Consider the following 27,420-nt stretch of genomic DNA (forward strand, 5'->3'; position numbering starts at 1 on the left):
TAATGGGGTTGACCCTAGCTAGGGGTCATTGTGGGATGTAATGGAGTTGATTCTAGCTAGGGGTCATTGTGTGATGTGATGGAGTTGACCCTAGCTAGGGGTCATTGTGTGATGTGATGGAGTTGACCCTAGCTAGGGGTCATTGTGTGACGTAATGGAGTTGACCCCAGCTAGGGGTCATTGTGTGATGTAGTTGACCCTAGCTAGGGATCATTGTGTGATGTGATGGAGTTGACCCTAGCTAGGGGTCATTGTGTGATGTGATGGAGTTGACCCTAGCTAGGGGTCATTGTGTGATGTATTGGAGTTGACCCTAGCTAGGGGTCATTGTGGGATGTGATGGAGTTGACCCTAGCTAGGGGTCATTGTGTGATGTGATGGAGTTGACCCTAGCTAGGGGTCATTGTGTGATGTAATGGAGTTGACCCTAGCTAGGGGTCATTATGTGATGTATTGGAGTTGACCCTAGCTAGGGGTCATTGTGTGATGTATTGGAGTTGACCCTAGCTAGGGGTCATTGTGTGATGTGATGGAGTTGACCCTAGCTAGGGGTCATTGTGTGATGTAATGGAGTTGACCCCAGCTAGGGGTCATTGTGTGATGTAGTTGACCCTAGCTAGGGGTCATTGTGTGATGTATTGGAGTTGACCCTAGCTAGGGGTCATTGTGTGATGTATTGGAGTTGACCCTAGCTAGGGGTCATTGTGTGATGTAATGGAGTTGACCCTAGCTAGGGGTCATTGTGTGATGTGATGGAGTTGACCCTAGCTAGGGGTCATTGTGTGATGTAGTTGACCCTAGCTAGGGATCATTGTGTGATGTAGTTGACCCTAGCTAGGGGTCATTGTGTGATGTAATGGAGTTGACCTGGCTTGGGTGGTTAGTATTGTCAGGGACACAGTTTCAAGTACTGTGCAGTGTGTATGACATGGTTATGTCATAGACTTGAGTCAAAGACAAGTCAAATACTTTTTGTACAATTGGATCGTACCAAAAGTGGAAACCTCATCATATGGTCTTGAAGGCTAGAGTGAATGCACAATCGAACACCTGATGAATTAATGACCGGGAATGAAGAGCACTAGTCCAGACTTATGTTTGCTAATGCAATCGAAATAGATAGAGTTTCTCTCAGGTCACAGGTACACACACACACACAGAGACACAAGCACAAGTGAGAGCCCCTCTCTCAGGCTCGATTCCTCCATCTATGGGTGTTCTTTGATGGTCACCTTGAGCACACGCAACATGGCCCTTCAAACACACTCTCTTCCTATGCTCTCTCTCTCTCTCTGCAAACACTGTAAGCTTACCTTCACACACACAATCACACTCACACTACCAATAAGCCCCCTGAAAACCCTCACACACATACCTACACACACTGACTCACTAAGCCTTCTGAAATTGCACACACACATGCAGCCTCACTATACTTGAGGCTCACTATGCCGTCTGCAAACAGCAGGCCTCCTCATACATGGCTGTTTCTCTGTAACATGGCTGTTTCTCTGTAACATCTGTAACATGGCTGTTTCTCTGTAACATGGCTGTTTCTCTGTAACATGGCTGTTTCTCTGTAACATGGCTGTTTCTCTGTAACATGGCTGTTTCTCTGTAACATGGCTGTTTCTCTGTAACATCTGTAACATGGCTGTTTCTCTGTAACATCAGTAACATGGCTGTTTATCTGTAACATGGCTGTTTATCTGTAACATGGCTGTTTCTCTGTAACATGGCTGTTTATCTGTAACATGGCTGTTTCTCTGTAACATCTGTAACATGGCTGTTTATCTGTAACATGGCTGTTTATCTGTAACATGGCTGTTTCTCTGTAACATGGCTGTTTCTCTGTAACATGGCTGTTTCTCTGTAACATGGCTGTTTCTCTGTAACATGGCTGTTTCTCTGTAACATGGCTGTTTCTCTGTAACATCTGTAACATGGCTGTTTCTCTGTAACATGGCTGTTTCTCTGTAACATCTGTAACATGGCTGTTTCTCTGTAACATGGCTGTAACATCTGTAACATGGCTGTAACATCTGTAACATGGCTGTAACATCTGTAACATGGCTGTTTCTCTGTAACATGGCTGTTTCTCTGTAACATGGCTGTTTCTCTGTAACATCTGTAACATGGCTGTTTCTCTGTAACATGGCTGTTTCTCTGTAACATGGCTGTTTCTCTGTAACATGGCTGTTTATCTGTAACATGGCTGTTTCTCTGTAACATGGCTGTTTCTCTGTAACATGGCTGTTTCTCTGTAACATCTGTAACATGGCTGTTTCTCTGTAACATGGCTGTTTCTCTGTAACATGGCTGTTTCTCTGTAACATGGCTGTTTCTCTGTAACATGGCTGTTTCTCTGTAACATGGCTGTTTCTCTGTAACATCTGTAACATGGCTGTTTCTCTGTAACATGGCTGTTTCTCTGTAACATGGCTGTTTCTCTGTAACATGGCTGTTTCTCTGTAACATCTGTAACATGGCTGTTTCTCTGTAACATGGCTGTTTCTCTGTAACATCTGTAACATGGCTGTTTCTCTGTAACATCTGTAACATGGCTGTTTCTCTGTAACATGGCTGTTTCTCTGTAACATGGCTGTTTCTCTGTAACATGGCTGTTTCTCTGTAACATCTGTAACATGGCTGTTTCTCTGTAACATGGCTGTTTCTCTGTAACATGGCTGTTTCTCTGTAACATGGCTGTTTCTCTGTAACATCTGTAACATGGCTGTTTCTCTGTAACATCTGTAACATGGCTGTTTCTCTGTAACATCTGTAACATGGCTGTTTCTCTGTAACATCTGTAACATGGCTGTTTCTCTGTAACATGGCTGTTTCTCTGTAACATGGCGGTTTCTCTGTAACATCTGTAACATGGCTGAGAGGTATTTTATCTGTCTACACACATGAACACTTTCTTCCCCTGTGCTTCCTCAAACACATCTCTCTATAACATGGCTGTTTCTCTGTAACATGGCTGTTTCTCTGTAACATGGCTGTTTCTCTGTAACATCTGTAACATGGCTGTTTCTCTGTAACATCTGTAACATGGCTGTTTCTCTGTAACATGGCTGTTTCTCTGTAACATGGCTGTTTCTCTGTAACATGGCTGTTTCTCTGTAACATGGCTGTTTCTCTGTAACATCTGTAACATGGCTGTTTCTCTGTAACATGGCTGTTTCTCTGTAACATGGCTGTTTCTCTGTAACATGGCTGTTTCTCTGTAACATGGCTGTTTCTCTGTAACATGGCTGTTTCTCTGTAACATCTGTAACATGGCTGAGAGGTATTTTATCTGTCTACACACATGAACACTTTCTTCCCCTGTGCTTCCTCAAACACATCTCTCTATAACATGGCTACACACACATTCACACACACTATCAAATGTTTCTGGCCGAAACACACACACACACACACACACACACACACACACACACACACACACACACACACACACACACACACACACACAGAGAGTGAGTGTGGAGTGAATGTGAGCCCTGTGTCTCTACAGACCAGGATCAGGACGTCCTGGATTAGAGCGACAAATCTGACCTCTAACCCTCTCCGGTCACAATGACAATATCTGTCCAATGACCACAAAGCTGTGGAACTCTATAGCTACCAGCTCAGGTTCAAACGGCCGTTTGAACAAGGCTAACTAAAAGGGGAAAGGAAGTGAAGTAACATGATCAGACACCGATAATACTGTATAAGAGATTCTATGAATTGACTACAGTTGTCAATGGATGGCCGCCACGTCAGTGGCTGCTAGTTGCTATGAGGACAAAGGCTGATATTCCACAGCTTTGATGTATAGGCGCCCAAGAGACAGATACATGCGCACACAGACACACACACACACACAGACACACACACACACACACACACACACACACACACACACTGATAAACAGTGTTTAATTAGGGTAGAGCACTGCTGTTTTTCATTGATGGAGGAGAGATAGATGCGGTAAAGAGGTCAATGGAACACAGAACGTGGGGCATAAGGTATTTCAAGCCCTAGAAATATCCAAAGGATGAACAATGAGATACTTTTTATTACGAGAACAAACGAGATGGGTATGGATACTGTGGGAGCATGTAGGTTTGAGCTAGTATGATGTCATTAATGTTTGTTGAACCTGCGTCTGAGTCTGTGTTTTTTGGCGTGTCTGGGTATATTTGGCTGTTTTCACTGCACGGCGTTTAGAAATGGCCCCTTTTCAGGTTTAAAAGTAGTCTGTTAAATGCTAACTCCCGTTTGTATAAACTGGTAGCATAGCTAGCATATAGAAATCGGTGGTGCTAGTCAAAGTTGTTTTTAACTGTAATGCAGTTGATTGGTGATGACATGAATGAACATGTGTTGGGGTTGAAATCCATACAAGCGTTATACTCAGATTTTTACCTCAACATAGTATGAAATATACCAATAAGCAATCTGCCGAGGTGCCCTTGAGCAAGGCACTTAACCCTAATTGCTACTGTAAGTCGCTCTGGATAAAAACTATTTTAAAAACTATTTTATCCAAGCGTAAAATGTAAAATAAACAATAGCCAAAATTTGGGAACATTTTCCTAGGGGGCACTGAGGAGATTGGGCATCTTTCCCCCACGCGTTTCCATGGCATTTCCATTGTTTTGGTCGAGTTCCATTGACCTCTTTGCCTGATCTATAAATGACAGCTCACTATGACCTCATAATGGCCCTATTGTGTGTATGTGTTCTCTGAAGCGTCTGCTGCCCATGTCCAACCACGCCGCAGTGGAGACATTTCTTCATTACACCATTACTGAAATCACCCATCAACACACACACATACACTTACGTACATCAACACTATACCGGACAATGATATCTGTACTGATCTTATGTTCTCGCTACAGTTCTGCTTGGCCAAGCCAGTCACACACACACACACACACCTCATGCCCCATAAACCATCTGTGGGCAGAAAGTTGCGAGCCTATTAATTGTAGAGAGAGACTCTCAACACCCATCCTTAACAAGGAATTCCCCCATGCCAGGGATGTTGACTGGATACTGGCGACGAATGGAATTCGACCATCCCTCAGCGATCCCAGTCATTTCAATGCAGAACAAAATGGTTTTACCCAGTAGTCTCTCTATAGGAGTAAACAGAAGGGTTAAAAGTTTGTTTGTTGTTGCTTATGAACCTTTTTCTAATCTGTTAGCCAAACACACCATACCTGGCAGGGTATTTGTTAAATGTTTCTTAGCTTGTAGGAATGCGATAGTGTAGGTTTGGTACAGGTCCAGATCTTCTAGTCTTTTGGGCCGGTAACACCTGTGAGGCTGTCTTGGGCTCTCTCTCTTTCGCTTGGCCAGCGGGTAATGTGAGCAGTTGGAGTGAGGGGAAGTGACCACACACACACTGCAGCTGCGGCCCAGTATCCCACTGATTCACCCCTTACTCGCAGCAATGGGGAGCAGGAATGGAGACACGTGTCAGCCTCTACAGGCACACACAACCCAAGATGGAGATGCATGCACCATCAGTCGCCCTTATACGGGTGCTAGTGATTTACTGTATGGCTTCTATAAATCACGCGTGTCACTTGTTTACTGACACTGGTGACTCAACATGAGTCATGCTCGGACACATTTTTACTGACACTCATGAGCCAGAATGGAGTCCCAGTCAGTCTCCCTTTACAGGTGCTGATGCATCAAAATGGAGACACGTGTTCGCCACCTTTCACCTCTTACAGGCAATGATCACTCCCAGACTCCATTTCCACCTGGATGGTGTCGCCATAGAAATGCTTCTAATTTATAATTCTAGATCATTCTATTTCTATGGGTGTTCTATGGGTTTCTAGTTCCTCTGAAGGTTTCCTCTGAAGTCTAGTTCCTCTGAAGGTTTCCTCTGAAGGTTTCCTCTGAAGTCTAGTTCCTCTGAAGGTTTCCTCTGAAGGTTTCCTCTGAAGTCTAGTTTCTCTGAAGGTTTCCTCTGAAGGTTTCCTCTGAAGGTTTCCTCTGAAGGTTTCCTCTGAAGTCTAGTTCCTCTGAAGGTTTCCTCTGAAGTCTAGTTCCTCTGAAGTCTAGTTCCTCTGAAGTCTAGTTCCTCTGAAGGTTTCCTCTGAAGTCTAGTTCCTCTGAAGGTTTCCGCTGAAGTCTAGTTCCTCTGAAGTCTAGTTTCTCTGAAGGTTTCCTCTGAAGTCTAGTTCCTCTGAAGGTTTCCTCTGAAGTCTAGTTCCTCTGGTTTCCTCTGAAGTCTAGTTCCTCTGAAGGTTTCCTCTGAAGTCTAGTTCCTCTGAAGTCTAGTTCCTCTGAAGGTTTCCTCTGAAGTCTAGTTTCTCTGAAGGTTTCCTCTGAAGTCTAGTTCCTCTGAAGGTTTCCTCTGAAGTCTAGTTCCTCTGGTTTCCTCTGAAGTCTAGTTCCTCTGAAGGTTTCCTCTGAAGTCTAGTTCCTCTGAAGTCTAGTTCCTCTGAAGGTTTCCTCTGAAGTCTAGTTCCTCTGAAGGTTTCCTCTGAAGTCTAGTTCCTCTGAAGGTTTCCTCTGAGGTCTAGTTCCTCTGAAGGTTTCCTCTGAAGTCTAGTTCCTCTGAAGTCTAGTTCCTCTGAAGGTTTCCTCTGAAGTCTAGTTCCTCTGAAGTCTAGTTCCTCTGCTTTCCTCTGAAGTCTAGTTCCTCTGAAGTCTAGTTCATCTGAAGTCTAGTTCCTCTGAAGGTTTCCTCTGAAGGTTTCCTCTGAAGGTTTCCTCTGAAGTCTAGTTCCTCTGAAGTCTAGTTCCTCTGAAGTCTAGTTCCTCTGAGGTCTAGTTCCTCTGAAGTCTAGTTCCTCTGAAGTCTAGTTCCTCTGAATGTTTCCTATGAAGGTTTCCTCTGAAGTCTAGTTCTTTTGAAGGTTTCCTCTGGTCTAGTTCCTCTGAAGGTTTCCTCTGAAGGTTTTACTTTCACACCTCTAGCTTTTTATGGGTTTGGGGTCAGATTGCTAGAAAGCACTTTGTGATAAATGTACCTTGCCAAAGAAACTGGGGACCTGATGACACAAACTGGGTGAAGGACAAAGAGCCACATGATGAATATGAAGTGTGTGTGTGTGTGTGTGTGTGTGTGTGTGTGTGTACACGTGTGTTTGTGTGCACATGTGGGGGTGGCACACAGAATGCGTCCATCTCCATGTATGGGAGCAGGTATGCAGGTCTGCTACAACCATGTGAGTGCGCACACACACGTGTGTAACAGGAGAGGTGACCTTTTACCTCAGTACTGGGCTATGACACGTGTATGAAACACACACACACACACACACACACACACACACACACACTCTCTCTCTCTCTCTCTCCTGCACTTGTATACACACACACTCCTGTATAAAACAGCAGACATATGGCCTTATCTCTCTCTGATAAAATAAGTAATGAGTCATTCCCCCTCTTTGTCTCGCTCCCTCTTCCAGTTCTCTGCTGCCATTGACTGGAATGAATTGCAAAAATCGCTGAAGCTGAAGACTTATATTTCCCTCACTAACTTTAAACATCAGCTGTCAGAGCAGCTAACCGATTGCTGCAGCTGTACATAGCCCATCTGTAAATAGCCCACCCAATCTACCTAACTCATCCCCATATTGTTTTTATGAACTTTTCTGCTCTTTTGCACACCCGTATCTCTACTTACACATCATCATATGCACATCTATCACTCCAGTGTTAATCTGCCAAATTGTAATTACTTCACTACTCCAGCCTATTTATTGCCTTACCTCCTCACGCCATTTGCACACACTCTATATAGACTTTCTTTTCTGTTGTGTTGTTGACTGTACACTTGTTTATTCCATGTGTAACTCTGGGTTGTTTGTGTCACACTGCTTTGCTTTATCTTGGCCAGGTCGCAGTTGTAAATGAGAACCTGTTCTCAACTAGCCTACCTGGTGAAATAAAATAAAAATATCAGGCTTAGCTGTATAATCTGCCTGACCTCTGTGTATATATAGAGATCAGCTGATAGACTGCACCAAGGGCTCAGCCCACAGGGCTCTGCTACAAAGTGTGTCACGTTGTAGAGCCTCGACCGCACAGCAGACTCCATGTAGCTAGATATTTCATGTCATAAGATATGCAATTTCATCCAAAGTGACGTACCGTCGTGCCTGCACACATTTTACGTACGGTGGTCCCGGGAATCGAACCCACTATCCTGGCGTTGCAAGCGCCGTGCTCCACCAACCGGAGGTAGACCTTCAGACTCCTTGTACACAGACTGACAGGGTCGTGCACTTGATGCCATAGGCACAGTTGAGAAGGTGGGGGTTGGTCAGTGGAAAGAAGGTGGGGTCCGGCCAGGGGGATGTTCCTCTCAGATTAGGCTGAATAAAGACATTCAACGGCTCACTCCATGATACAGCAAAAAAACACTGGAACAACATCAAAACACATCACACACACACAAAGGGGAGTAACAGTCAAATGTTCACTTATTCAAGGAAAACTTTGTGTCAGATTATATGAGAACATGTGAGTGTCAGTGTCATGGTGCCTGGCTTCCAAGACTGTGATCTTGACAGAGAGGAGAGTGTGAATAAGAGAGAGTATTTGAGCAGTGCACAAGTGTGTGTGTGTGTGTGTGTGTGGGATCTTGGCTGAGAGAGTGTCACTGAGCGGGAACTGAAATGCTAGGGGCCCTGACCTCTCTCCTCCTCCTCCCCCTCTCTCCGCTGGATGGATACAGAGCCTGATCTGTCCATCCTGTCTTCAGTGAAAGAGAAGAGAGATAAATTGCACATTCTCTTCATATCTAGCTGAATGAAAGAGAGTACTCTGAGATGCGGAGCTGTGTGTTGCTGTGTACTGCATACTGATAGACTTCTGGTGGAAAACGTATACAGCTGAAGAGGGTTAGGGATCGTTATTTTTTATTTTTTTTCACCGGCCATAAGAGTACTCTTCCCCTCTCTCATTCTCGCTCCTTCTCTTCAATACCCCCTCTCTGTCTCTCTCTCGTTCTCGCTCCTTCTCTTCAATACCCCCTCTCTGTCTCTCTCTCGTTCTCGCTCCTTCTCTTCAATACCCCCTCTCTGTCTCTCTCTCGTTCTCGCTCCTTCTCTTCAATACCCCCTCTCTGTCTCTCTCTCGTTCTCGCTCCTTCTCTTCAATAACCCCTCCCTGTCTCTCTCTCATTCTCGCTCCTTCTCTTCAATACCCCCTCTCTGTCTCTCTCGTTCTCGCTGCTTCTCTTCAATACCCCCTCTCTGTCTCTCTCTCTCTCTGTCTCTCTCTCTGTCTCTCTCTCTGTCTCTCTCTCATTCTTGCTCCTTATCTTCAATACCCTCTCTCTTTGTCTCTCTCTCTGTCTCTCTCTCGTTCTCGCTCCTTCTCTTCAATACCCCCTCTCTGTCTCTCCCTCTGTGTCTCTCTTTCTCTGTCTCTCTCTCTCTATCTCTCTCTCTCCCTGTCTGTCTCTCTCCCTCTCTCCCTCTCTGTCTCTCTTTCTCTCTCCCTGTCTCTCTTTCTCTCTCTGTCTCTCAGATCATTTGGAGAAACAATAAATGACTACTAATTAACTGAAATCCAAACTGACATCTCCTTTCTTCTTTTCTCTCTCTCTCTCTGTCTCTCTCCTTCTGTGTCTCTCTGTCTCTCTCCTTCTGTGTCTCTCTGTCTCTCTCTCTCTCTCTCCCTGTCTGTCTCTCTCCCTCTCTGTCTCTCTCTCTCTCTCTCTGTCTCTCTCTCTCTCACTCTCTCTCCCTCTGTCTCTCTCTCTCTCTCTCTCTCTCTCCCTCTGTCTCTCTCTCTCTCTCTCTCTCTCTCTCTCCCTCTGTCTCTCTCTCTCTCTCGCTCCCTGTCTGTCTCTCTCCCTCTCTCTCTCTCCCTCTCTCTCTCTCTCTCTCTCTCTCTCTCTCTCTCCCTCTGTCTCTCTCTCTCTCTCTCTCCCTGTCTGTCTCTCTCCCTCTCTGTCTCTGTCTCTCTCTCTCTCTCGCTCAGATTACCGTTCAGAGGGACAGTGGTCTGGATGTGACGGCCCCCAAACACGGCAAGGTAGACCCCAAAAATGCCCCCCATGTTGGGGGCAATCAGTGGGCCGGGGGTACAGGTGGGTCGACACTTTGGGTCAGATGATAGTAATAACAGGCAATGAAATGTGTGTGTTTCCGTGCGTCTGTGATGTGTAACACTTCTGTTTGTCCTGTAGGGGGCAGAGACACAGCTGGCCTAGGTGGCAAAGGGGGACCCTACCGTTTAGATGCGGGTCACAAGGTGCACCAGTTGTCCAAGGCTGAGATTGATGCTATCCCTGAGGATGTCCGCAAAGCAGCCAGAGAGATGGGAGAGAAGGCCTTCAAAGCCAGGTGTGTGTGTGCGCCCGCGTTGGTGGGTGTCGGTAAACCTTTGCCTTGTGCCTCTGTGATGCACAGTGTGTGTAATTGATAGGCCCAGTATAAAGGATTGCTCCATTAGGGCTTTATGTTTGGACACCCAGAGGGGCTCCTCCTGAACAGCTATCCCTGGTATGTGGCTCTAACCTGGGCTAGGATGGAATGGAGCTGGGGCCAGGATGAATGCTGCGATTGATCCTCCTGGAAAAGGGTCTCTGTGTGTGTGTGTTCGTTCAGGATATGGGGTTGAGAGGACACAACTTTCAACAGCAATGAAGGCTCCCTGTGTTCTATCCCTCTCTACTTTCTCTGCTTTTTCCCCCCTTTTTCTCATCTCTTTTTTGGGTGCCCCTGCTCTAACACTGGCTGCTTTTACACTCGCCTGCTCTCTCTCTCTCTTCCCGTGTCCTTCTCTCTCTCTTCCCGTTTCCTTCTCTCTCTCTTCCCGTGTCCTTCTCTCTCTCTTCCCGTGTCCTTCTCTCTCTCTTCCCGTGTCCTTCTCTCTCTCTTCCCGTGTCCTTCTCTCTCTCTTCCCGTGTCGTCCTCTCTCTCTTCCCGTGTCCTTCTCTCTCTCTTCCCGTGTCCTTCTCTCTCTCTTCCCGTGTCCTTCTCTCTCTCTTCCCGTGTCCTTCTCTCTCTCTTCCCGTGTCCTTCTCTCTCTCTTCCCGTGTCCTTCTCTCTCTCTTCCCGTGTCCTTCTCTCTCTCTTCCCGTGTCCTTCTCTCTTCTTCCCGTGTCCTTCTCTCTCTCTTCCCGTGTTCTTCTCTCTCTCTTCCCGTGTCCTTCTCTCTCTCTTCCCGTGTCCTTCTCTCTCTCTTCCCGTGTCCTTCTCTCTCTCTTCCCGTGTTCTTCTCTCTCTCTTCCCGTGTCCTCCTCTCTCTTGACATACACTTAGGTTGGAGTCATTAACTAGTTTTTCAACCACTCCACAAATTTCTTGTTAACAAACTATAGTTTTAGCAAGTCGGGAAGGACATCTACTTTGTGCATGACACAAGTCATTTTTCCAACAATTGTTTGCAGACAGATTATTTCACTGTATCACAATTCCAGTGGGTCAGAAGTTTAAATACACTAAATTGACTGTGTCTTTTAAACAGCGTGGAAAATTCCTGAAAATGATGTCATGGCTTTAGAAGCATCTGATAGGCTAATTGACATCATTTGAGTCAATTGGAGGTGTACCTGTGGATGTATTTCAAGGCCTACCTTCAAACTGAGTGCTTCTTTGCTTGACATCATGGGAAAATCAAAAGAAATCAGACCTCAGACCTCAGAAAAAAAATGTGTAGACCTCCACAAGTCTGGTTCATCCTTGGGAGCAATTTCCAAATGCCTGTAGGTACCACGTTCATCTGTACAAACAATAGTACGCAAGTATAAACACCATGGGACCACGCAGCCGTCATACCGCTCAGGGAGGAGATGCGTTCTGTCTCCTAGAGATGAACATACTTTGTTTGTGAAAAGTTTAAATCAATCGCGGAACAGCAAAGGACCTTGTGAAGATGCTGGAGGAAACAGGTACAAAAGTATCTATATCCACAGTAAAATGAGTCCTATATCGACATAACGTGAAAGGCCACTCAGCAAGGAAGAAGCCACTGCTCCAAAACCGCCATAAAAAAGCCAGACTACGGTTTGCAACTGCACATGGGGACAAAGATTGTACTTTTTGAGAAATGTCCTCTGGTCTTATGAAACAAAAATAGAACTGTTTGGCCATAATGACCATCTTTATGTTTGGAAGAAAAAGGGGGAGGCTTGCAAGCTGAAGAACACCATCCCAACCGTGAAGCACGGGGGTGGCAGCATCATGTTGTGGGGCTGCTTTTCTGCAGGAAAATCCTGGAACAACAGCACCTAACAAAATAGATGGCATCATGAGGCAGGAAAGTTATGTGGATATATTGAAGCAACATCTCAAGACCAGTCAGGAAGTTAAAGCTCCTGTCTGTCCGATGGTGAGGGAGTGAACAGCTCGTGTCTGTCCGATGGTGAGGGAGTGAACAGCTCCTGTCTGTCCGATGGTGAGGGAGTGAGCAGCTGGGGTGTGTGGGGTCCTTGATGCTGTGTACCGTTTTGAGTAGATGTCTTGGATGGGTGGGAACACGGCCCCAGTGATGGACTGGGCCATCTTCACCACCCGCTGGAGGGCCTTGCTGTCATGGACGGACCAATATCCGAACCAGGCCGAGATGCAACCAGTCAGGACGGTCTTGATAGTGTAATAGTAGTATTTGGAGAGGACCAGAGTGCAATGCCCAATTTCTTCAGCCGCCTTAGTAGGTAGAGACGCTGTTGTCAATTCTTCTCTGTGTGTGTGGCTGTGCGCGTGTGCCGAGCGTGTGTGTGTGTGTGTGCGGGCGTGTGTCTCTCTCTTACCTACACACACCCAAACAAGCACACAGACCCCACACACACTCACGCAGACCCCCTTTTCCCCTTTGCAGAAGTTGATCTCATTGAGTTGTCTTAGCTGTCTATGTAGGTGTAAACACTCAGTCCTGTGTTGACTTTAAGGTTGTGCATCAGTCAGATCCTTTTCTTTTAGACCTTAAAATGACATTGTAATACCTGAAACTCATGTGAATGCACATGCAGGCTACAGAAATACAGTATGCACAAGCACACACACACACCCTACTGATAGATGTGTTGTCATTGTGAACAACGGTGCTGTGGGGAGAGTGTGTTGTGTTGGTGTAGTGAGCCTAGGGTTGCAAAGAGAGGGTATATTACTAGAAACGTTCTAAGTTTAGCAATAAACTACCAGAATGTTGGTAACGTTCAAGGAATATATGTCATTTTATCAGAGGACGTCTAGTGTCCGTTTTGAGTAATTTGTCTTTAATTATCTATGGCCCTCTGTGTGGCCTTATCATCATATATTGAATAAATGATGATAAAAAATATATTATAGAATGACAAAGCTGTCATACATTATCCTCAATATAAACCGTCAACTTAGTGAATATCATTGGTGTTTTAATGAGGGTTTCAGTATGAAATATCCTTTTGTTTTAATTACATTTGATTTATTTTATTATGTCAATATGTCTTTGGTTGAAATGTTTTGGTGACAAACTGGTGGCAGTTGTGAAAAAAGACGATCGTTGGAAGAGTTGAAAATAATCAAATAAATCAAATAAGAAAATAATGCCATTGTTGATTCAAAGCTTTTTTCATTAATTAGGTTCATTCCTCTTAAACCATTATATGGTCTGTCGACTAGAAACTCATGGAAAATATGGACACAGATATAAAAGATATATACTATATAAATTACCCAATTATCCATTATCAATTGCCATTGATTACCGGTTAATAATCCAAATTACTGATGATTCCGGTAACTTTGGTCAACTTTTACCGGTAGCTTTGGTCAACTTTTACCAGTAGCTTTGCAACCTAAGTGAGCCACACCCTGGGTTCTTGTTGTTGTCCTGAAAAAGGATTCAGTATTCTGTCCAGTATTCCGTTTTTTTCACCCCCCTTTTTGGCCATAGCTGGGGCTAGCTGTTCTCTCTCTCTGGTCTGTGGAACGTTCTGGAGGAAGTAACCGTGGCTGCTGGAGAGTCACACAGGAATGTGTAGCGGGAACCATATCACTACTGGACTGCATAATGCTATGTGCCGTGTGAGAGTATGGGACTGTTGTGCAATATTGAGTGTGTACCTTAAATAAAAACGAACCAAATCCTGCATGGAAATAGCAACAGTTTACATCCAAATCAAATTGTATTGGTCACATACACATGGTTAGCAGATGTTAATGCGAGTGTAGCGAAATGCTTGTGCTTCTAGTTCTGACAGTGGAGTTAATATCTAACAAGTAATCTTACAATTCCCCAACAACTACCTAATACACACAAATCTAAAGGGGTGAATGAGAATATGTACATATAAATATATAGATGAGCGATGGCCCGAGCGGCATAGGCAAGGTGCAGTAGATGTTATAAAATACAGTATATATATATGATATGAGTAATATAAGATATGTCAACATTATTAAAGTGGCATTATTTAGAGTAACTAGTGATCCATTATTTAGAGTGGCCAGTGATTGGGTCTCCATGTAGGCAGCAGCCTCTCTGAGTTAGTGATTGCTGTTTAGCAGTCTGATGGCCTTGAGATAGAAGCTGTTTTTCAGTCTCTCGGTCCCAGCGTTGATGCACCTGTACTGACCTCGCCTTCTGGATGGTAGCAGTGTGAACAGGCAGTGGCTCAGGTGGTTGTTGTCCTTGATGATCTTGTTGGCCTTCCTGTGACATCGGGTGCTGTAGGTGTCATGGAGGGCAGGTAGTTTGCCACTGTGATGTGTTATTGCAAACCGCACCACCCTCTGGAGAGTCAACCTTGCGGTTGAGGGCGGGTCAGTTGCCGTACCAGGCGGTGATACAGGATGCTCTCGATTGTGCATCTGTAAAAGTTTGTCAGGGTTTTGGGTGACAAGTCACATTTCTTCATCACCCTGAGGTTAAAGAGGTGCTGTTGCGCCTTCTTCACCACACTGTCTATGTGGGTGGACCATTTCAGTTTGTCTGTGATGTGTACGCCGAGGAACTGAAAACTTTCCACCTTCTCCACTGCTGTCCATTCGATGTGGATAGGGGGGTGCTCCCTCTGCTGTTTCCTGCTGTTTCCTGCTGTCCACGATCATCTCCTTTGTTTTGTTGACATTGAGTGAGAGGTTGTTTTCCTGACACCACACTCTGAGTGCCCTCACCTCCTCACTGTAGGCTGTCTCGTTGTTGTTGGTAATCAAGCCCACTACTGTTGTGTCGTCTGCAAACTTGAATATTGAGTTGGAGGTGTGCAGTTGTTGGTGAACAGGGAGCAGTTGTTGGTGAACAGGGAGCACAGGAGGGGGCTGAGCACGCACCCTTGTGGGGCCCCAGTGTTGAGGGTCAGCGAAGTGGAGATGTTGTTTCCTACCTTCACCACCTGGGGGCGGCCCGTCAGAAAGTCCAGGAGAAAGTACAGGGCGGGGTTGAGACCCAGGGCCTCCAGCTTGATGATGAGCTTGGAGGGTTCTATGGTGTTGAAAATGTGCTGTCCTTATTTGCGGGTCGGGGGGCACAGTACTTGTTAGCGGGCCGCGACGGTGGCACTGTATTATCCTCAAAGCAGGCAAGAAGGTGTTTAGGTTGTCTGGAAGAGTGACGTCGGTGTCCGAGAAGTGGAAGGTTTTGTTTTTCTAGTCCGTGATTAACTGTAGACTCTGCCACATATATTTTGTGTCTGAGCCTTTGAATTGATACTCCACTTTGTCCCTGTACCAACAATTTAGAATGTTTGATTGCCTTGTGGAGGGAATAACTACACTGTTTATATTCAGCCATATTTCCAGACCTCTTTAAATGGTTAAATGTGGTGGTTCGTGCTTTCAGTTTTGAGTGAATGCCGCCATCCATCCACGGTTTTTGGTTAGGGTAGGTTTTAATAGTCACAGTGGGTACAACATCTCCTATGCACTTCCTCATAGTGTGCGTATAGATCGATGTTGTTCTCTGAGGCTGACCGGAACATATCCCAGTCCGTGTGATCAAAACAATCTTGAAGCGTGAATTCTGATTGGTCAGACCAGCGTTGAATGGTTCTAGTCACTGAAAACCTCCTGTTTGAGTTTCTGCATATAAGACGGTAGGAACAAGATGGCGTTGTGGTCGAAATTGCCAAAGTGAGGTCAGGAGATGGCTTTGTAGGCATTGCGGAAGTTAGAGTAGCAGTGATCAAATCTTTTACTCCCGCGAGTACTGCAGTCAATATGCTGATAGAATTTAGGTAGCCTTGTTCTAAAATTTGCTTTGTTAAAATCCCCAGCTACAATAAATGCATCCTCAGGATATATGTTTTCCAGTTTACATAGAGTCCAGTGAAGTTCCTTGAGGCCTCTCTTGGGAGGTAATATGGCCGGCATTTGATTGTAAGGAATTCTAGGTCGGGTGAGCAGAAGGACTTGAGTTCCTGTATGTTGTTATGATTACACCATGAGTCGTTAATCATGAAGCATACACCCCCATCCTTCCTCTTCCCAGAGAGGTGTTTATCTCTGTCTGCGCGATGCATGGAGAAGCCCAGTGGCTGAACCAATTCCGACAACATATCCCAAGAGAGCCATGTTTCTGTGAAACAGAGAATGTTACAATCTCTGATGTCTCTCTGGAAGGTAACTCTTTCTCGGATTTAGTCTACATTGTTGTCAAGAGACATTGACTAGTAGTATACTCGGGAGTCTGACTAGGAGGCCGCTCCTTCTGCGGCGCCGTTGTTTTGGGTCGGCTTCTGGGATTAGATCCGTTGTCCTGGGTGGTAGTCCAAACAAAGGATCCGCTCCGGGGAAGTCATATTCCTGGTCGTACTGTTGGTAAGTTGAAGTCACTCTTATATCCAATAGTTCTTCTCGGCTGTATGTAATAAGACTTAAGATTTCCAGGGGTAACAATAAGAAATAAAGAAATAATACATAAAAAAATGAAATACTGCATAGTTTCCTAAGGACTCGAAGAGAGGCGACCATCTCTTCCGTCGCCATTTTGCCATACTTGAATATAAAGATGACATCTAGGAAGATTGAATGCTAGGCTGCAGTGAGGGCAGATTGAAGCTGAATGCTTAGCTAGCAGTGAGGGCAGAGTGAAGCTTAAAGAAGAAGTTAGCTATTTTTACAACTAAATCTCTATTTTTAATGTAAATGGAATGTTATAGAAGAGTCCAGACACTTTTTTTTTAGCAACTTCAATTGTTTTTGTGAAACTTACCCTAACCAGCGATTCACTTCCTCATCCTCAGTGTGCAGTACGGGGATCTGAAAAAACATGAACAAAGGCTCCAAAAACACCCAAATATGTCATTTAGAAACGGAAATACTCTCAGTATAGTGATACAGGTCTTTAGATGTTGTACACGATGTGGTCATTCCAAACTTTATCCGCAACATTCCATTTTGTGCGACTCGAGCTGTTTACCCTATCTAACTGTTCCATTCTCCATGTAGCCTGCTGCTAGAATGGACGGAGCGGTATTGCTTGTGTCGTAACAAAATGGAGTATAGCGTTACTGATAAAGTTCTAAAGGACACAGTTTCATGTGTACATCTATAGACCTGATTCACTGTACTGAGAGTGTTTCCGTTTTTTAAAATGACGTAAACTACGCATACTACATAACAAGAATATACTACATGAGCCCCCATACTACATAACAAGGATATACTACATGAGCCCCCATACTACATAACAAGGATATACTACATGAGCCCCCATACTACATAACAAGGATATACTACATGAGCCCCCATACTACATAACAAGGATATACTACATGAGCCCCCATACTACATAACAAGGATATACTACATGAGCCCCCATACTACATAACAAGGATAAGAAAGTGAATTGCTGGTTGAGGTAAGTTTCTCAAACACAAGTGAAATCACAAAAGTTTCTGGACCCTTCTATAACATGCCATTTACATCAAAAATAAAGATTTGGTCATTAAAAAGCTAAATTCTTATTTAATGCTAGGCTAGCAGGGAGAGCAGATTGTAGCTGAATGTTAGGCTAGCGGTGAGGGCAGATTGTAGCTGAATGTTAGGCTAGCGGTGAGGGCAGATTGTAGCTGAATGTTAGGCTAGCAGTGAGGGCAGATTGAAGCTTAATGTTATGCTAGCAGTTAGGGCAGATTGTAGCTGAATGTTAGGCTAGCAATGAGGGCAGATTGAAGCTGAAAGTTATGCTAGCAGTGAGGGCAGATTGAAGCTGAATGTTAGGCTAGCAGTGAGGGCAGATTGAAGCTGAATTTTAGGCTAGCAGTGAGGTCAGATTGAAGCTGAATGTTAGGCTAGCAGTGAGGGCAGATTGTAGCTGAATGTGCACATCTGTCCCAGCAAGCAGGCTGGGCCTCTCTGTACCCGCTATACTACGTAGTTACCAGTGATTGGGATTTGACCCGTGGGTTAGCAGTGAGTTTGAAACTGATACGTGACAGGACAGAGTCAGGCTGATCGCACGGCTGATACACACACAGCCGCAATACCACCTTCTGAAAACACACACACCACACACACACACACACATACCATCTTGTCACGCTCTGGTTCTCAGTTAAGACTTCAAACACCTCATAGACAATACCCCAGCAGGCGTTCAGGGAGTTAGCTGGTCTCATATCTGCCTTCCCCTATTTACCCGGATTAGACGTGTGTGTGTGTGCATGCTGCATGCGCGCTCTATGGTGGAAAAGGATTAACTCTGCCAGTCACTGGGATTAATACAGATATTTTGATATGCTACCCTTACCTGGAGGGTACAACACACCTGCCCTGGGCTACACAGGTGTGTGTGTGTATGCTTGCGTGGATTGCTAGCGTGTGTGAGGATCAGGGGCTGGCAGCACTCCAGTCAGGCATCAGTCAGCCCACCTGCTCACACACACACACACACACACACACACACACACACACACACACACACACACACACACACACACACACACACACACACACACACACACACACACAAGCCTCGCACTGGCCCTTATTAAACAGGACTGGCCCTTATTAAACAGGACTGGCCCTTATTAAACAGGACTGGCCCTTATTAAACAGGACCTTATTAAACAGGACTGGCCCTTATTAAACAGGACTGGCCCTTATTAAACAGGACTGTACCTTATTAAACTGGACCTTATTAAACAGGACTGGTCCTTATTAAACTGGACCTTATTAAACAGGACTGGCCCTTATTAAACAGGACCTTATTAAACAGGACTGGCCCTTATTAAACAGGACCTTATTAAACAGAACTGGCCCTTATTAAACAGGACCTTATTAAACAGGACTGGCCCTTCTCCTCTGCTCCTCAGGTGTGCTGAGCTCATGGAAACATCCCTTATACACTTCTCACACACTCTAACATGCTTGTCAACACCCATTACCTTTAATTTAGGATGAATGTTGTACACATTGGCTCTGATCTCGGTTGTATTTTTCTTTTTAGAATAATGGCAACAGTGGTTCACTGTTTCTACCTCCGCCTCGCTCCCTCTCTTCTTTCCCCAGGCTGAAGGAGATAGACATGAGTGAATATGATGCATCGACATACGAGCGTTTCTCTGGAAACGTCAGAAGACAGGTCCAGTCCCTGCGCATCATTCTGGACAGCTTACAGGTAACAACACACACGATATGTCCCAGAATACTGTTCTCATGTTGGTAATACCAGTCCTCAGTGGGTTAGAACTAGTGCAAACTGTGCGCACCTTGGGTGGGAAATAGGTAGAGAATCAGACTGTCACCCCATACTGTATGTGTGAAAATAATAGGAAGGAGTGGGCACTGGCCCTAACGAGCACTCTGATTGGTTGTCCAGCTGAGGGCCCCTGGACAAGGGGTGTGGCCAAATCTCAGGAATGTGATTCTGTCTTTTTATCTTTTCCTGGGAGAGGTGAGTAGCTGTACGTGTGTAATTGTGTTTGTGTGTATGGGTGTGAGAAGAGTGGGATTTTTTTGTTGGTACTTGACAATGATTACAGAGTATGAGGCCAAGCTCTATGATGCTCCAGGGTTGTGTGTGTGTGTGTGTGTGTGTGTGTGTGTGTGTGTGTGTGTGTGTGTGTGTGTGTGTGTGTGTGTGTGTGTGTGTGTGTGTGTGTGTGTGTGTGTGTGTGTGTGTGTGTGTGTGTGTGTGTGTGTGTGTAAATGTTTTACTATACTTGTGAGTACCAAAAGTCCTCACAAGAATAGTAAAGCAACAAAAAGAGTGAGGACATTTTTCCAGTCCGCACTTGTAAAAAGGCTATTTTAGGGGTTTGGGTTAGAATTAGGGTTAAGGTTAGGGAAAATCTGATTTTGAGTTGTTGGTCGCCAAAAAGTCCTCGCAAGTATATATAGTGCACTCCACGCCAGGTGGAACTGGGCTGGGCTGGACTAGGATGTTGAGGGCTTGGGGTGTGCATAGGCTACATAGTGTGCATTATGTGATATCTTATAATGTCTCTTATCGCTCTCTCTCTCTCTGTGTGTGTGTGTGTGTGGTAGCATTAGCTGATAACATCCTCTACTGTGTCTGCTTGAGCTTGTCAGGTCTGTGTAGAATCTACAGCACGTTTGTGAACAGTGACCCGTCCTGCTGTTACATGTCATGGACCGTTTAGGAAGCTATCTACCCGTATTCAATATCACCTTTTTCTGACTATCATACTTAATCAATCTTTCTTTGTTTGCGCTGTCAAATGCACAGAGAAATATTTGCATTTGTGGTTCCACAAAAATATTGGAGGTTTTTAAGTAATCTCCTAAACAGTAGTGATGAAACACCATGAGCCTTCTGATCACTGAGGTTCAGTTTCCCAAACCCAGACTAAGCCTCTTCCTGGACTAAAAACAAGTTCATAGATCCTCCATGCTTTTCAAGAGTAGGCTTAATTTGAGTTCAGGATACTGGCCCCTAGATTGTTCCGATTGTTTGGGAATTAGTCTATCCCTATCAGAGTTGATTAGTGGGTGATATGTTGACAGTGTTCCTCTTTCTGTGTCCCCAGGCCAAAGGGAAAGAGCGTCAGTGGTTGAAGAATCAGTCACTGGGAGAGCTGGATGATGCTAAGATCATAGATGGACTGACGGGAGAGAAGGCTATCTACAAACGCAGAGGAGAGCTGGATCCAGAGGTGTGTGTGTGTGTGTGTGCGTGCGTGGGTGGGCGTAGTTGGACTCCTGTGGTGTGTGTGATTATTATAATTGCAAATCTATGGTCTCGATCACACACATTCTCGCACACAACTAGCCATTAACCACACACACAATGTTCCCACGCTAAGACATCCCACCCATACGCACGTGCACCCAAACAAACACATACTCACGAAACAAAATGCACATGTTTTAATCTCATTTAGCTCCAAGTGTTGAATATTTTTGGTCGGTCTAGAGAGGACAGCCGTCTATGGTTTCATAACGAACACCCACTTAAGAGATATGAAAGAGAAACAAAAGAAAATGTTTCTCCCACTATTAAATCAGTTATTTCTAGGTAATGTAATTGAGCAATGCCATTTTCCATGGATGTCCACTTAAAGTGATGACCAGTTTTCTGAATGAATGAGTTTCCCCTCGCGTTTATTTGCTGATGTTAAGAAGAATGATTAAGATCATGTGCTTCAGCTTGTCTCTGTGAAAAGTTGTTTTCCAGAATATTGTAGTAGGGATTCTAACTTAAAACAGATAGTTATTGTAGTAGGGATTCTAACTTAAAACAGATAGTTATTGTAGTAGGGATTCTAACTTAAAACAGATAGTTATTGTAGTAGGGATTCTAACTTAAAACAGATAGTTATTGTAGTAGGGATTCTAACTTAAAACAAATAGTTTTTTGTTTATAATATTATTCTGTTCCAGTTCTATACAGTAGCAATTCCCCTGTAATATTCCATCCTATAGGGAAGTGTGTGTATAAATAAGCAATAAGGCACCCTGGGGGTTTATGGTATATGGCCAATATACCACGGCTAAGGGTAGTTCTTAAGCACGACGCAACACAGAGTGCCTGGATACAGCGCTTAGCCGTGGTATATTGGCCATATACCACAAACCCCCGAGGTGCCTTATTGCTTAATTATAAACTGGTTACCAACGTAATTAGAGCAATAAAAATAAATATTTTGTCATAACCGTGGTATACGTTTTGATATACCACGGCTTTTGGCCAATCAGCGTTCAGGGCTCGAACCACCCAGTTTATAATATCTGTTTAACCCTCTGTTCTGTTTTGTGTGTTCGTCTGTGTGTGTGTGTGTGTGTGTGTGTGTGTGTGTGTGTGTGTGTGTGTGTGTGTGTGTGTGTGTGTGTGTGTGTGTGTGTGTGTGTGTGTGTGGATAGCTGGGCAGCCCGCAGCAGAAGCCAAAGCGTCTGCGTGTGTTAGCTGACGTGTCAGGGAGCATGTACCGTTTCAACGGGGTGGATGGCAGGCTGGAGAGATCCATGGAAGCTGTGTGTATGGTGATGGAAGCCCTGGAGAGCTACGAACAGAAGATCAAGGTGAGATACACACACACACACACACACACACACATGCAGTAGTTGCCCGTCGGTACAAAACTAGGATCAGCTTTGATAACATCTTCGAGTGGCTATTTTGATGACACATTGACAGACAGGATATGTGTTGGTTTGTCCAGACTACAATATCAGTGAAGTATAGTCACCTTTCACAGGGGAGGGAGGGAGAGATGGTCAAATAGAGGAGAGGAGAGAGGGAAAGGGGGAGTGAAATGGGTAGAGAGAGGGAGGGAGCGATAGTGTCTGTGTCAGACGTATGTGGCCCCACAGCGTTCTCCTCTACACCACCTGACCTGCTGCTCACATATCAGTGTTACACACACGTGCGTAACCCGCCTGCATCTGAAAACACACACACACCTGTGCTCTACACTCTGACAGGTGCCACCTGCTCATACACATCTAGGATAAGACGTGCGGACGCGCGTACACAGACACACGCACACACATACTAACACACACACACGCCAGCCTGTATGCAAGTTCTAAAAGAGAGGACACTCGATGACTTCAGTGTTGTATTCCAGAGCATCATAAGGTCATGTTTAGAAGAAGCTAATGCCATGTTTAGTCAACACACATACATACATACATACATACATACACACACACATACATACATACATACATACATACATACATACACACACACACACACACACACACACACACACACACACACACACACACACACACATACACACACATACATACATACATACACAAACACACACACATACATACATACATACATACATACATACATGCATGCATGCATGCATACATACATAAACACACACATACACACACAGGGCCATGCACAGACCTTTCAGGGGGCAGGTGCTCAGAAGGGCACCCACTTGACTGCCTCTGTAGAGAAAATTGTACCATTTTTGACCATAGGCCTATTTATTTCTGCAACAACACACTCATCACAAATGTGAAGCAAGCTAGTTACAGTGCCTCCTAAAGACACGATTGACATGGGGAAAAGAGGGTAGGTTGTCAGCTGATTTTTAGTAGCCTAGGGTCTGGGAAAAATGTGGCCTTTGATAAAGGCATTTCATCCAATCCCACGTCATTTTACATTAATACCAGACAAATATCAAAATGACAGACTACTTTGACACTGACAAACAATCAATCAAAAATCAATCAATAAAAAGACCTTGTCTTGAACCCATCACTACCCTAGGCCTAGGTATGTGGAGACACACATATTATATTGTACAATATGAGGAGGAAATGATGCTCAGCTCACTCTCCGGCGATGGCCGATGTGCTCGTGCCAAAAGCCTACATCTCGCTCTTGTTTTACTTTTGTAAAACAATGTTCGCTCAATAGGCCTATTTAGAAGTTGATCAAATATTTTGGTTGCCTACAGCAACGACAGATTAGAGTATTTCATTTTCAGCTGGAGCCATTTGCTTTCCAACCGGTGTTTTCCCACAATTGTACTTGGCCTGTTTTGTCTTCATGCTGTTCACTGACAGATTTGCCTCTCGTTCTGGACTGTAGGATATGTCTTCTTATTTGGCCCCACACAAGAATGCTTTTTGAAAGAAGCTATTTAATCCTTCCTCTGTGGCTAAATTACAAGTCTACTCATAGTGTAGTAGGCTATTCTGAATTGTTTCATTTCTTTCTGAACAGGCAGCAGTAATTCTGTAACTTTGACAAATGTATTTACATTCATCAGTGGTGCTGCGGCACCTCTTTGGGGGTGGTGCTGGGGCACCTCTTTGGGGGTGGTGCTGGGGCACCTCTTTGGGGGTGGTGCTGCGGCACCTCTTTGGGGGTGGTGCTGCGGCACCTCTTTGGGGGTGGTGCTGCGGCACCTCTTTGGGGGGTTGAATAGTTTTGCACTCTCAAGTTTTCAGTTTTCTTGTTTGTTTCACAATAAAAAAATATTTTGCATCTTCAAAGCATGTTGTGTAAATCAAATGATACAAACCTCCCATAAATCTATTTTAATTCCAGGTTGTAAGGCAACATAGGACAAATGACAAGGGGGTGAATACTTTCACAAGCCACTGTACCTCAGTCTGCAGCCGTACGTGCCCTTATCAGGAGTGATGCCATGTGACACTAGATATGGGGAGTTCCACTGTAGGACACTTTATCTGACCCTGGGTTATGTGACAACTAGTTTATAAAAGAGTATTGATGGCACAAGTCTGTGACCAGGCGGACATACTGGGCTCTGGCAGAGACAGGATACCCTTGACCCTTCATAATGAGCCCTAACATCACTGGCTCATCAGGGCCATCCACAGCTATAGCAGTGGACCAACATAACAGCAGGGGTAATGCTTGTCTTACGAGTCCTTTCTCAACATGAGTTAAAAAGTGAGAAAAATTAGCAAAGAATGTAACAGTAACACGCAAAAAATAACAATAACGAGACTATTATACAAGGAAAGTTGTCAGTTGTCCAACTGAATGTATTCAACTGAAATGTGTCTTCCGCATTTAACCCAACCCCTCTGAATCAGAGAGGTGCGGGGAGTACCAGAACCAAGTCAATGTGAAGGGGTACAAGGTAGTAATTGACATAATTGAGGTAATAGGTACATGTAGGTAGGGGTAAAGTGACTAAGCAATCATGATAGAAAATGAACAGAGTACCAGCAGCGTGTGAAGGAGTGTGTGTGTGGCGTCAATATGCGTGTGTGTGTGTGTGTGTGTGTGTGTGTGTGTGTGTGTGTGTGTGTGTGTGTGTGTGTGTGTGTGTGTGTGTGTGTGTGTGTGTGTGTGAGTGTGTTGGAGTGTCAGTGTAGTATGTGTGAGTGTGTTGGAGTGTCAGTGTAGTATGTGTGAGTGTGTTGGAGTGTCAGTGTCAGTGTAGTATGTGTGTGTGTGTGTGTTGGAGTGTCAGTGTAGTATGTGTGAGTGTGTTGGAGTGTCAGTGTCAGTGTAGTATGTGTGAGTGTGTTGGAGTGTCAGTGTAGTATGTGTGTGTGTGTGTGTGTGTGTTGGAGTGTCAGTGTAGTATGTGTGAGTGTGTTGGAGTGTCAGTGTAGTATGTGTGAGTGTGTTGGAGTGTCAGTGTAGTATGTGTGTGTGTGTGTTGGAGTGTCAGTGTAGTATGTGTGTGTGTGTTGGAGTGTCAGTGTAGTATGTGAGTGTGTTGGAGTGTCAGTGTAGTATGTGTGAGTGTGTTGGAGTGTCAGTGTCAGTGTAGTATGTGTGAGTGTGTTGGAGTGTCAGTGTAGTATGTGTGTGTGTGTTGGAGTGTCAGTGTAGTATGTGTGTGTGTGTTGGAGTGTCAGTGTAGTATGTGTGAGTGTGTTGGAGTGTCAGTGTAGTATGTGTGTGTGTGTGTTGGAGTGTCAGTGTAGTATGTGTGAGTGTGTTGGAGTGTCAGTGTAGTATGTGTGAGTGTGTTGGAGTGTCAGTGTAGTATGTGTGAGTGTGTTGGAGTGTCAGTGTCAGTGTAGTATGTGTGAGTGTGTTGGAGTGTCAGTGTAGTATGTGTGAGTGTGTTGGAGTGTCAGTGTAGTATGTGTGAGTGTGTTGGAGTGTCAGTGTAGTATGTGTGTGTGTGTTGGAGTGTCAGTGTAGTATGTGTGAGTGTGTTGGAGTGTCAGTGTAGTATGTGTGAGTGTGTTGGAGTGTCAGTGTAGTATGTGTGAGTGTGTTGGAGTGTCGGTGTAGTATGTGTGAGTGTGTTGGAGTGTCAGTGTAGTATGTGTGAGTGTGTTGGAGTGTCAGTGTAGTATGTGTGAGTGTGTTGGAGTGTCAGTGTAGTATGTGTGTGTGTGTTGGAGTGTCAGTGTAGTATGTGTGAGTGTGTTGGAGTGTCAGTGTAGTATGTGTGTGTGTGTGTTGGAGTGTCAGTGTAGTATGTGTGAGTGTGTTGGAGTGTCAGTGTAGTATGTGTGAGTGTGTTGGAGTGTCAGTGTAGTATGTGTGAGTGTGTTGGAGTGTCAGTGTCAGTGTAGTATGTGTGAGTGTGTTGGAGTGTCAGTGTAGTATGTGTGAGTGTGTTGGAGTGTCAGTGTAGTATGTGTGAGTGTGTTGGAGTGTCAGTGTAGTATGTGTGTGTGTGTTGGAGTGTCAGTGTAGTATGTGTGAGTGTGTTGGAGTGTCAGTGTAGTATGTGTGAGTGTGTTGGAGTGTCAGTGTAGTATGTGTGAGTGTGTTGGAGTGTCGGTGTAGTATGTGTGAGTGTGTTGGAGTGTCAGTGTAGTATGTGTGAGTGTGTTGGAGTGTCAGTGTAGTATGTGTGAGTGTGTTGGAGTGTCAGTGTAGTATGTGTGTGTGTGTTGGAGTGTCAGTGTAGTATGTGTGAGTGTGTTGGAGTGTCAGTGTGTTGGAGTGTCAGTGTAGTATGTGTGAGTGTGTTGGAGTGTCAGTGTCAGTGTAGTATGTGTGAGTGTGTTGGAGTGTCAGTGTAGTATGTGTGAGTGTGTTGGAGTGTCAGTGTAGTATGTGTGAGTGTGTTGGAGTGTCAGTGTCAGTGTAGTATGTGTGAGTGTGTTGGAGTGTCAGTGTAGTATGTGTGAGTGTGTTGGTAGAGTCCAGAGAGTGTCAGTGTAGTATGTGTGAGTGTGTTGGTAGAGTCCAGAGAGTGTCCATTGAGCTGGTGCAAGAGAGTCCGTGCAACAAAAAAAAGAGGGTCAATGCAAATAGTCAGGGTGGCCATTTGATTAACTGTTCAGCAGTGTTATGGCTTGGGGATAGAAGCTGTTCAGGAGCCTTTTGGTCCGCTGTGCGGTAGCAGAGACAACAGTCTTTGACTTGGGTGGCTGGAGTCTTTGACCATTTTTAGGGCCCTACTCTGACACCGCCTGGTATAGAGGTCCTGGATGGTGCTGTACGCACTACCCTCTGCAGAGCCTTGCGGTCAGATGCCAACCAGTTGCCATACCAAGTGGGTATGCAGCCCCGCTTGGTATGCTGTCAAATGCTATCAATGGTGCAGCTGTAGAACTTGCTAATTATAAGTCGTAAGTTATTTTACCTCAGCTTGAGTGATGATGACCTCCTCTCTTCCGTTT

At 44.8% G+C, this 27,420-nt stretch overlaps 1 protein-coding gene across 3 annotated transcripts in view; it reads left to right on the forward strand.

Annotated features, from left to right (window-relative positions):
* Nucleotides 1–27,420, forward strand: part of vwa8 (von Willebrand factor A domain containing 8) — a 91,335-nt gene that overhangs the window by 58,828 nt on the left and 5,087 nt on the right. For 2 of the 3 annotated variants that reach the window (XM_031805605.1, XM_031805606.1), the window contains exons 38-42: nt 9,965–10,073; nt 10,173–10,329; nt 19,423–19,531; nt 20,904–21,029; nt 22,237–22,395. In XM_031805605.1, coding sequence (XP_031661465.1) covers nt 9,965–10,073; nt 10,173–10,329; nt 19,423–19,531; nt 20,904–21,029; nt 22,237–22,395 — 660 coding nt within the window. Of the gene's footprint in view, nt 1–9,508; nt 9,651–9,964; nt 10,074–10,172; nt 10,330–19,422; nt 19,532–20,903; nt 21,030–22,236; nt 22,396–27,420 lie in introns of those variants that run through there. The other variant, XM_020461632.2, reaches the window with a different exon arrangement.

Source organism: Oncorhynchus kisutch, linkage group LG26 (genome assembly GCF_002021735.2).
Source record: "Oncorhynchus kisutch isolate 150728-3 linkage group LG26, Okis_V2, whole genome shotgun sequence".
NCBI classification, from domain to species: Eukaryota; Metazoa; Chordata; class Actinopteri; order Salmoniformes; family Salmonidae; genus Oncorhynchus; species Oncorhynchus kisutch.